General features: G+C 30.3%; 1 protein-coding gene across 1 annotated transcript; it reads right to left on the reverse strand.

Annotated features, from left to right (window-relative positions):
* Positions 1–1033: 1033 nt before the first annotated feature.
* On the reverse strand, positions 1034–1461 carry HELRODRAFT_146797 (hypothetical protein; the record flags this gene model as incomplete). Its single annotated transcript, XM_009033121.1, has 2 exons — positions 1034–1142; positions 1385–1461. Coding segments are annotated over 2 exons (186 nt in total), but the record flags the coding sequence as incomplete, so codon positions are not given.
* Positions 1462–12865: the final 11404 nt, after the last annotated feature.

Genomic DNA, 12865 nt, shown 5'->3' on the forward strand with positions numbered 1-12865 from the left:
GAAAATGGCCAAATGCCAAAGTTGAAGTTTTGAAAGTAAAAAATGAAAAACTTAACAATGAATTCAGAACATTTCGTCTACGAAGTTTCTAGCTGAAAAACGATTCATTTTACCCTACATCGAGAAATTTATAATAAAACAAATAAATATATAATCGAAAAACCATGAAAAAAATTTTAAATGAAAATGAATTTTCTAACTGAATTGTTACGAACATATAAACATCATAATAGAAATGAAAAAGTAATCAGACACAAATTTTGAATTTGAAAATAAAAAATTCGCTTTACCCCTGAATCAACAAAGAAAAAATTAAAAACGAAATTTAATAAAAAATTCTTCTCCACAAAAATAAATTTTAAAAAATGCTAAAGAATGCCAATAAAGTATGTAATAGCCACTTAAATTATAATTTTGATACTTATCACAACATAAATTGATTGAGCTAATAGAATATTTTTTCAAAAATATTTTTCCTTGTTATATTTTAGCACTTCCGTAATGTTGTTGTATAATCAGACGTTTATTAGGTTGCCTACTTATTGTGTATATTAGAAAAATCAAAAAGTCGTATATTACTACTGATCTGTGAAAATTAGTCAAAATTTTATATAAGTTAGTTATTTAAAGTAATGAAACTGTTAAGTAGATTAGATATCGTCTTTAAATACATATTAATTACAATAGAAACTGAAAAGTTAGGTAACATTAAATGGCATTAATAACATCACGTTATATTATATTACATTACATGATATGATCTATTTAAATTATTATGCTGAAGCTGTTGATAATGTTGATGCGGTTGCAGTTGGAAATGTGCCTGATTGAGATTGTTGAATGAGTTGATCGGTTGAGCGTATTTTGGAAGATGGGACAAGTGATGATCTTGCTGATGTAACCAGTTCATGTTACTCTGTAAGTGCTGTTGATGTCGTAACATTAACATGTGTTCATCTTTGTCGTATGCCGAGTGGTGATTGTTGTTGTAGATGATGTTCATGGAGTGATAATGATTCATGAAGTTTTGGCTCGAATCCTTCTTAAACTTCATCCTTCGGTTTTGGAACCAAATTTTTATTTGTCGTTGAGTGAGTTCGAGCCTGGAGGAAAGTTCTATTCTTTTATTTCGTGTTATGTACCTAAAAAAATGCAAATATTCAAAATTATAATTTTCATTTTTGATAAATATAAACTTATTTTTTCAACACACTCACGTATTTTTTAACAATCTAAAAATGTTATTAGCAGTTTAGTCATAAAATATCAGTTTGACACGACGCGCGCGCCTAGTGTTGTTTTGCATCTTGCCAACAAAAACTTTCTGAATAAAAAATCATTTACATTGAAGAGTTTTTATTGGAAAAAATGAAGCAATCATCACCTGTTGTAATGAAACTCTTTTTCCAACTCAAATGTCTGAAACTTGGCGTAAGTGGTCCTCAACCTCTTTTCCTTCACGGTTTCACTCGTGGTCTCCTTATCTTCGTTCATTTCAGATGCTGCATTGCCTCTCTCTCCATCTGTCGAATGGTAAATTTGTCAGACATTTTATGATTTTTGTAAAAAAAAAACCTCTAAAGTTATTAAAACAATTAAAGCAGTAAATACACGATTTTAAAATTTGAATCAAAATTATTTGATCGTGTTAATAGTTGTTTAATCTGTTTTCTATTAGCCCTAGAGATAAAGGAGTAACAGGTAATTGCGCAGCTATCAGCCGAACATCACATGAGTAATAATGAAGATTGGCTAAAAAAATTGTTCTATGTAGTTTAAAAAATTTTTTAAATATTATTGTTACTTTTGTTCTTGTTGTTGCTGTTGGCGGTAGTAGTACAGGTGGTGGTGGTGTTATGTGACTTCATCATCCAGGGATAGATCCTACCGGATTCCTTTTTTATCTCGTTCAAACTGTCTTCTGCATTTGTTGAGGATAGTAATGTTGTTGTTGTTGTTGTTGTTTTTGATGATGATGTTGTTGTTGTTGATGACGAGAAGGAAGAGGATGAGGAAAATGTTGATGACGTCGAAGAACTTGTAACAAATGTTGGCAGTGATGACGAACTATTTTGAACAATATCTGCCTGTTGAATTATTTAATTATTTATTTAAATTTATATATTTAAAGTTTAATTTTAAAATTTTAATTTCTTGTCACCAAAACATTACCATTGTCACTGCTATCATTATCAATTTAAAACATGTCTACAGATAAATATCTCAATAATTATTATCAGTTGTTATCACCTATGATGACATATACTCACTATTATTAACTATAAAGAAGTTGTATTCGTAATTATCCGTCTCAGTCCCATCAGTCTATCATTTGCCATGTTCCTAGCATCATCGCCAGATTTTACAGGTCACCATCACAATTTAGCCAGAACATCATCAGCACCAGCATTGTTGCATATGTAAATTATTTACTTCTCAGTTGATGACTTGTATATTTCATACACAACTAATTTTTTTAACATATTAAAGCTGAACATAGCTGAAATTTAAAGCTGAATTTTAATTCTGAACATAGCTGAACTTTAAATAAAATATTATAACCTGTAACATCTCCTTCCAAATTGCGTTATGTGGTGGCTCTCCAAAACCTGCCATGTTTACTTTGCCGCTTTTTTCAACTTTGATAGTTGGGTCTACATTGTTGTGTGGTGCAACTCCTCTGATGCTGTTGTTCCTGCTTTTTTCTAATTCGATCTTTTCAAGGATGTTGTTCACAGTTTTGTTAATTTCTAACTGGGAATTGTTTTCTCTGTTCGCTGCGTTCAATTTTTTGTTAATTGGAGAGTTGTAGTCGTTTGTTCGTTTGCAGAAGTTCTCCAAATTGTTCATGACGTTGGAAGGTGTCGGTAGAAACGAGGGGGGTGATATGAAGGAGGATGTTGATGGTGACGATGTTGACGATGATGAAGCTGCTGATGATGAAAATGCCTGAGATGATGTCGATGGTGAGTTTGATGATGAGAAGAAAGATGACGACGACGACGATGAAAATGATGATGATGAAGATGATGTTGGCTGATTCCTGAAAGGAGGACAAATGTGTGTTTGATTGTTGGATAGACAAATGTAAGAATAGTCGCTTTCATCTGTTGGCACCACGTTGTCCTGATGCTGATGTTGATGTTTTTTAGAGGTGATATAATAAGCTGCATTGTTATTGTAAGGACTGTAAATGTTATCATTATAATCATTTGAGTTGATCACATCACTTGGAATGAAGTTATTGTTATAATCTGTGATGTTATTGCAAAAGTTATTATTTAAGACAAAGTCATTTGTTTGATGAAAAATTCTGTGTGTGTCGGCATTGTTATAATGAGGGTACCTGTTGAATGGTGAGGATGAGGGTGGAGAGAGAAACTGCGACCAACACGATGTTGGTGTTGAATTATATTTATCATTGAGATAGCCTTCATTCACGTCGTAACAAACTTTATTTTCATAAAAATCTTTATAAATGTCAACAAAATCTTCTTCGGCTTCATGATAAATATTTTCAACATCTTTCTGAGAATTCGATCCAAACGTTTGATAACAGCATGATTGTTGTGGCTGAGCTGAACCACATGAATGCGTGTTTTGCTGACACTGTGAGAGGTACGTTGAGTCTTTATAATCGTCATTAACTGAAGAAACATTTTTATTGCAAGCCACATCATTATTTAAAAATGTTTCAATATTTAAGATTCCATTGTATGCATCTTCACTTGCTGAATTAGCATTTGCCTCACTGCTGATGTTATCAGCAGTTTTGATGTTTCTATTAAAACTGAGGTTGTTGTTGTTATTGCTAATCACATTATTATAATTAATGTTACTGTCATTGTTGCTGCTAGTACTGAAGTTGCTGTTGTTGAGTATTCCATGTCTTGCGCTGTTTCTACTGGAAGAATCAACCGCTGTCACGAAAGATGCAGCGACACAACTCGGTACGATCATCGCGTGCTCTTATTATTCTAAATTAAATTTAAAAAATTATTATTTACTTGTGGCAATAAATATAAAAAAAACATTTAAAAAAATGAATGAATTAAATTATAAAAATTTAATTGATTGCAAATTTCTGATCGCTAACGTATCAACAGCTAACAATACCAGTCAGATTGTGAGCAGTTTATTGAATCAACAGTTTAAAAATTAAGAGTCTACATGCACATATATATTGAGACTTTAATTTTTATTTCATCGTCTCCATTTTTTGAAATTATTTTTGATTGGTCGAAATAAATATTTCACATCAACCAATTGCATGAAATCGTGATAACCCCGCCCACAATTTTATATTTCAAGTGTGGTTTGTCTCTCTCTCTTCTCTTCTCTTCCCTCTCTTTCTCTCTCCGTGTGTGTGTGTGTGTGTGCGACGAATTCACACGCACGTTCTGATAGCATACTAAAAATTTCATCAGTAAAAATATAACTTTTTTGCATTTTTGGTTACTTCATTTATTAATTTACCACAATTTTTAAATAATAAATCGACCGATTTATTTTTGGCAATTTAATTCAAGATGTCCCATTGATTATAAAAAATAAAATGATTTTTATTTCAATTCGCCTTTTCATAAGATTATTCAACCCTCTCAAATTGGGTGGGACAGTCCCGAATTTTGACCTCCATGTACCGCGTCCCGCTTTGGTGTCCACGGGACGCATACTTGTCTCGCTTTTAACGAAACCAATACAAATATTTAAAAAATGAATCAGCAATTTAATAACAAATTAAAAAAAGCCATGAACGCCATTTTTTTATGTTTCTGAGACAAATTCATGAATAATAAAACAATTTTTTAACTTCAAAGCGACGTGAGTGATGGTTATGTTACTAACAACAAGCATCTTTTTTCTGGATCTAATTGTACAAAAAACATCAAAGCACTGTTACAACTGTATTTGTATAGATGTATACTGGAAGGAGACAATTTTTAACACGCTATTGTTATGAATTCTATGAATTGTTGAAATAATGTCAACCATTCGGTAGAATTTATAAATTATTGTATTAACACACACACATTTGGCTTGCTTTTAAAAATCCAATTTTGGCATGTATGTTCAAAAATTAACCAGCTCATTTCGCATTACAATATCAAATTTTATACATTTTAAAAGAAGTTTTTAAATACCACTCTTCCGACTTTTTTCAACAATTTTTAACATTTTTTTCAATAACTTTTTTTCATTACATTTTTTTGGCATGTTCTGCAAAACCAATCTCTCCGTAGGTCACTATGATTTTTGAAAAAAAGAAAAAATAAATTTACAAGTCAATAATTATATTTTTTCTAATATATTATTTTATTTCGTAACATTCTTGATATGCTAAAAACACTAGTGCTTAATTTCTCTCCTTTATTGAGCATTATAAAAACTTTACTTTCAATTTCATCTTATCATGACCACAACCTAAATAAAAAATAAAATATAAATGTGAATAAATGTATTTTGGGTCACCAGTATCAAGTAGATACTTGAAATCATTAATTAATGAATTAATTGGTAAAAAATATTATTAAACTCAAGCCACACAATGGTGGAAAAACTGTTTGAGGTGTTTTGTTCAAAAAGTTTCTGACAGAATTTCTTAAATATAGCTGGTTGACTGAACATTGAGATTAAAAATTCGTAAAGCGTAAAATACGTATTACATTGACTAAATTATTATGGTACCTAAGATATTTGTTAAGGATATTTTAATTCTTTTTGTAAAAATTTCATGTTAATTTTTTTTCTCACAATTAAATAAATGAATTAATAAATAAGATTATACATTATTCATTTGTTTTAAACTTTTATACAATTGTTATTTTTGATAAATTTCAAAAAAACTTCAGACTAAAAATTATTTTTTGAAATTAAGTATAATCGTCTTACTGTGTGTGTATTCAAACGAATGTTTATATATATTCAGATGATATGTGTTTCTAAATTGACTAACAAAGGCCTCTGTAAATACTTCAAACACACGCTGAAACTCAAAAATAAATGAATATAACTAATTCATTAAATTACGGTCACCGCTAATTTAAAGAATTTTAATATTTTATTTAAATCATCGTTTTCTCACCTTTTATCAAAATTAAATCACCGTTAATATTTTTAAAACTCAATTTTGGTTAACTTCATAAATACTATTTTGTCGTTTATTTCAAATATATCTTAGTTTAAAAAAATAATTTTTATAACTTTTTTTAAAGTTAACCAGTGGTAGAAGCAGAATGTTTAAATGCATATCATTTATAAATGTTTAATTTTTTAATAATGTGGTTGTCATCATTTACTTCCTATACATGAGTTTTTTGTCATTTCTCTAAGTGCTATCGGTTCACAATATATATATGCTTGTTTGAATTTCAAATTCTATATTTTTTAATTTATTTTAATAGGATATAGGTATATTATTTTCAGTAAATGACACCAAAACTATGTAGGCCGCTTGAAACATCCCATTGCAAAAAAATTTCATTTCAACTGTCCTAATTTTTGGAGTTAATTCCAATGAAAGAGAACATAAATAAATAAAATAAATTTTGTTACAAATTCGATATTGTAATATTAATAAATAAATCAATTTATTTGTCTCTATAATGCCATTTCCGCAAAGTTCATCAGCGCACCTCAATGAAATTTATAAACAGATGGAACAAGATATCCGCGGAGAATTTCGTTAAGTGATGAAGGTGTAGTTAGTGATGGAGTTCAGAAACACGTGTCAGAGAAAATGAATTGAGAAAAATCGAGAACGAGAAGACGATAGTAAACATTGGACAACTGTTAACAAACATTTTTAGATACACTGAGACTCCATATTAACGACTTTAAAAATGTCATAGAAATCAGGTCTTAAAAGGGAGGTGTAGTATATTTACAACCAAATAAAGAATATGTACACAGGATGTATACATTTTTTTAATAGTAAATGTACACTGCTTTGTATTATATTCATACAATATATAATTTGGAAAATCCATGATGTGTTAAATTCAAAAATTTTATTTATTTCGGCGAAAAATGAAGTGTAGGTTAAACAACTGTTGACTTCTTTGTAAGTGTACAATTTTAAATTTGATCATGAAAATTTTCCATAAGTTCTGGAATGTCTTGAATTCCATGAGTCAGCGCAAAATGAATCAAATTATTTCGTGATTTTGTTTGTTGCTGGCTAATTACATAATATTATTAATTTGAATCCATGTAATTTAATTTTCATATAAATGATATACATATAGACATGATATTTTTAGCAATTGACCATCAATGTTTATTTAAACACGTAAAGATAGAAGATAAATAGAATATTCACAACGCTCGTTTCAAAAAAGTTGAAATTAATATTTCTCAAATAAATCGATCATTTAAAAAGTAAAAACTATTTCAACCTGTTTACATTTCTTATGTAGATAATAATTGATTTTGACATTCTCTGTCAGAGCATTCTGCAGAGGTATCAACAAAAAACTGTTAACTGAAGCACATGCATATTATTCACTACCTTGCCAAAATAGATGGTGTTTTAATATGCAATAAAAATGTAACGATAAATGGGGAAAATGTATGCCAACCATAGATATAGATATATATCTCCATCTAAATAAAAATATATATATCCACATTGACAAATTTATCCTTAGCTTAGAAAATTTAATCTTTACACCTTCTTGTTGCTTTATGTCTCTTATGTCTCTTTTTTTCTTCTCTCTCTCTTTCTCTTTCTCTCTCTCTTTGTCTGTTTATCTCTCACCCACACAAACTTCTAATGTACATTCTTAAACTGAATTATTAACTACGAAACTCATACGATTCAAAGAATAACTTTAAATACATCTGGTAGAAAATAGTTCTTAAGTTTAATTATTTTATGGCCACTTATCAAATCTCAATTGGAGTTGTTTATTTGAAAAGACCGTACGTAGTTCAAACTTTTTGTTCCTGATTTTTCAAACTATCACCTTTTTTAGTTTAAAGTGTTATAAAATTGTTAGAATTACGTAATGTCTCTTTCCGAATACTCTCTCTACAAAACTCAAATTATCAAAGGTCAGGCGAATATGATGTTGATGGCTGATGAGGCACCTGCCCGCGGCACGTACTAGACACGTGTTTGAGTCATGCATGTGATTTCAAGTAACGTGTTCAGAATCAGCGCCTATTAAAATTTTCATGAACGCCTTTATCCACATAAGCGCTTGATTCTTCTTCTAAAAACAGTTTTCCCAATTCGATTTAATTTCAATTCCGTTTTCAGTTTGTTCGACATCATTAGACGCTACTCCACGAAACTTCTCAAAACCGTTAATACTTAACCCGTGGTAGGTGCTCGAAAATCATTGTTCTCAAAATTTTCCCGCCTCCGATTACTAAGGTTTTCTTGCACAAATTCATTAGTTATTTCGGTGCTGCACATTCGACACGTCTCTTCATCATCACTAACGCTTTGAAAACGATTCTGCTCTCAAATGGTGGCCAATGTAATCCGTGAAATATTAGCGTCACATTATCATATTTCTTCATTTGTGCTATAAACTTTCCGGCACGATTTTATAATGATTGCAGTCAGTTTAATTTTGATGTGGATGTTATAGCGATTGTAGCACAAAAACTCAACAAAGAGTACAGCATGATATCTAAGCAGTTCTGCCTATGTCAGATCTGCATCGTAAAGAACAGATAACTTGCAACAATTTCTTCCAAATTGCTGGTTGCAACATTTTGAGTGAGGTTTCCGATTTGTTATTATGCATTAGATTGGCAGTTTTAAGATTTACATATACAACCTTAAAAATTTATACAGCGCTACGAATTTTTTGATGGACATTGATGACGTTACTTTGCAAAGTTATTAGCGTACTCTCATATTAATTTTTAAAAACCATTATCTTGAAATATAATGACAATGAAACAAGTAAACAAGTCTCCAAAAACCAACGTTATTGGTTCTAATTAATTTAGTGCTGTACACTATGTTGAAAAGCTGCGTATAGAACTTTTGAAGAATTTTACCAATACATCTTAGTTATAAAAACAAAAACACAAGTTAATGCGTTCTATTCGGTGCCCAACAAAGTGCAATTTCAATATTGTGTTCACAAACCACATGGTAACATTATGATTACCAAATTTTAATTAACTTGAAAAAGCATTTGATTATTATTTGTCTTATGTTGCTTGTGATGCGTTTCCACGTATTGTAATGCAATGAGACAGTCTTCGTTATCATTTTGCAAGAGTTTACGATTATTCTCAAATACCGGATAACTTTCTGAAAAATTTAACTTACATTGTTTTCCATATCGCAACCGAAACGGACTCATTCAGTTCAGTTCCAACTGGAAGATTTCCATCTATGACAGATGACGTGGTCTACATTAAACACATCCATTACATACATGCCACACGTTCATCCAGTGGCATCATTTGACTGATTCATTTGTATGCAAGCATCACTTCGGCGCGTACATTTGCCGTAGAAACTTGAAATCTCAATTTGGAATCGTTACATTAAATTTATTATCAAACTTAATATTTTGTGCTGTGAACTGTTGTAATGTAGGTTCTGTGCGTAGTCTGAGTCTTTCTGTCAAATGCACAATTCTGACGACCTTATATTTCAATTTTTCAATCTATCGAAAACAGGCACAGTTGTTGCTGAAATTTCAGAAAGAAAAATAAGCAGGCTACAGGTAGATGCACATTCATCTCACTTATTTTCATTTAGCAACAACGTTCTATGTACTGTTGTAACGTGTTCACAAAAGTCTTGCTGTGCTATTTGTTTAATTCGATGACTGTATGTATGATTGGCTGTATGAATGATAGTGATGTAAAAATTGATTTATTGACTGATTGGTTATTGATTGAACAAAATTAGCATACCGATTGATTCCTAACGCGCAGATAAATAATATAAGCAGATTATGCACACACCCAAAAAAAATTTTTCAAAATCTGATTACTTAGATGTGTTACTTAACCATTTCATATAAAGAACAAACATAGGACTACAAACAAAATTTCAACGAGGTTATTATTCAGTTGGTTGAAACAATTGCCGTTGCTTCTAACACGCCTGGTGTCGATAAAAATGCTATGTTTTTTCTTTAAATTTGCTTTGATTGGTTTCCATACAGAAAATGTTTATACAGCAATCATTATACAATTTTCACACTCACACACACGCACATACATTGACGCAAACAAGCGTTAATATATATATATATATACAAATATACATATAAATAGTTAATTATATGACGTACTGTGTATGTAGAGTGCGCCTGCATTGCATGGAGTTGCATAGAGGCAATAAAATTGAAAAAAGCGAATAACGAAAGAAGGAGATAGTTAGTAGTAAATCAGAAAGACAGTTTACAAAGGAATAGTGAGAAAGTATACGGGAAAAAACAATAAGATAACGATGATGGAAAAGACTTGACATATTTTCTGCAATCAAAATTTGCAATAAAATTTTTATAAGTGTAATGTGTTTATATTAGCTGCGTGGATCACCAACTCCGATCAATTGACGAAATAATTTAAAATAAAATTCCTCGAATAATGTAACCGAACAAACTATGACCTTCTTGAAATGACCGAACAAAAAATGTTACTTTCCCATTGGAATTCTAATAATGAAGCATTAAACATTGACCACATGAAGTTTGATGAAAATAAAAATGAAATTTTTAAAAAAATTCTAATAAGTTTAAAATCAAAACAATGGTAAATTCTTATCTTGGTGATAAAATCTTAATGTACAATTGATTCTGTTTCGTTTTTCATGGAAAGCGCTTACAATGAGCTCAAAATTTGGTTACTTCATATATATATTTATTCATTCAAGTCATATTATATCAAATGATAATTTGTGTTTAAAAATGTTAAAAATTTGTGTTCTCTGATGCAAGAAGTTATTAAAATTGGGTGCATTCATCCATCGAATGCAACACATTCGCTTATAACACTATAGACTCACGTAATCTATGTTGATCGCCACCTACACTGTCTGATGAGCCGGAGGAAATATGTTGCAAACATTTAATGACATTCGTTTGAAACGTTTCATTACCAATAAATAATACTTAACGTACTTCCACTTTTGATTTTATTTGAAATAAAAATGAACCTTGCGTGTGTGCGTGTGTGTGCATTATGAATTTTATTTTCAACGGCACAATGATTACTGTGTTGTAATTCACGACTTTCCTATCATGAAAATAGGAACTTATCAAAAAACAACCAACGTTCTTTACATATCTATTTTGAAAACTAATTATCAAAATTTATTTTATGAATTTTTTTTAAATTTTCAGAAATTAATTCCTATGGCAATAATGAGAATATTTTTTTTTCTGATGCGTTGCTATTTTCATATCTTCATTATTTTTCCATCAATTTTCGAATTTATACGGATATTTTAAAATTTGAAATTTTATTAAAAGCAGCGCGGAAAGCGTATCAAATCAAAATTCGAGATTAAACTCACGCACACACATCCATTCATTCATGTGCGTGCAATCACGAAGATTAAACATCCGATAAAAAGGTTTTTGATAACTTGTGCGTGAAAATATACTTGTTTTATGTTCATTTCTCCCTCTAAATTATTATTTTTTTATATTTAAATTAAATTTTTTGCTTCTTAACCGAAGCAAAATCTTTTTTTCAAAGTTATTTTGAAATATCGATAAAATTGTTAAAAATTAATATCTTGAAGCTTCACGGGCTGTAAAATCTGTAACAAATTTTGAGGAAATCGAAAGTGCAATTAATTTAATCAGCAATTAAAATGACCACCGTGAATTGAAACTTTTACTCCAAGCAAGTCTGACCAAAGGCCACACTCGTTAGAAGGTTTCACAGATGTTAATGAATAAATGAGCTTAAAAGGAAAAAAAACTATTAAATAAATTAATATGATGCTAAACTCACCAATCTATCAACAGACCACCAAATATTATAAAGGCAACTTTAATTATTACTAATTTGTCAAGTGCAAAAATATTGTGCAACGTTTTGCTTTCGAATCTTCAATTTATAGTGTGGAAAAATTTAGAGCAGATTCATAAAAATTTACAATGAATAAATTTTAAAAACATATTGCTCGTGCTTACCATACAAATCATTGTTCTCAGTTGGCTTGGCAGGCACACAGACGCAGGCATGCATGCGTTCGCGCAAACATGCAGCACATTAAAAAATATTTTAGATACTTGCATGGGTTTCTATGGTACTCTATGTTTCTAATAAGATTTTGTTGAATTTTTAATATGAAAACTGTCTAAGGGAGGATGTTTCTACAATTATAATTCATGAAGCTTTATATCACATCGCATATAACCATTTCTCACTAGATTTTCATTAATTTTACAAAACATTTTAATTATTGTAGATATTTTCTATATAAAGTGATATTTTTCAAAAATAAATTTATAATCTCAACGATAAAATGGCCCATATTTAGGTACTAAGATGCTATCAAAAACCACCGAGGTTACCAAGTGCATAAAAAAAGTTCATTTTCTTACTTCGAGTACTTAGGCTTAAGTCTAAAGAGCAGCATACATCAACAATGAAGTAAAGTGATTTGAATAAAAAAACGTGACGAAACGTCTGCGATTGAGGAATGTTTATTTACGTCCCATTTTGTTTACGTCAAACCTTTTTAATATTTCAAATATTTGTGTCAGATCGTCACGTAAGCTGAAAGTACAAATAAAAATTTACTACCTACGTGACGGCATTCTGGTGCTTCTTCAGCTGAACATTTTGAAGGTCATCATAACACTCTGCAGTCTGAACGTTTAAACTGCGATAAATATGAATTGATAGGTACCCATCATGGCGGTAG

This window comes from Helobdella robusta (assembly GCF_000326865.2).
Source record: "Helobdella robusta unplaced genomic scaffold HELROscaffold_9, whole genome shotgun sequence".
In the NCBI taxonomy this organism is placed as follows: Eukaryota; Metazoa; Annelida; class Clitellata; order Rhynchobdellida; family Glossiphoniidae; genus Helobdella; species Helobdella robusta.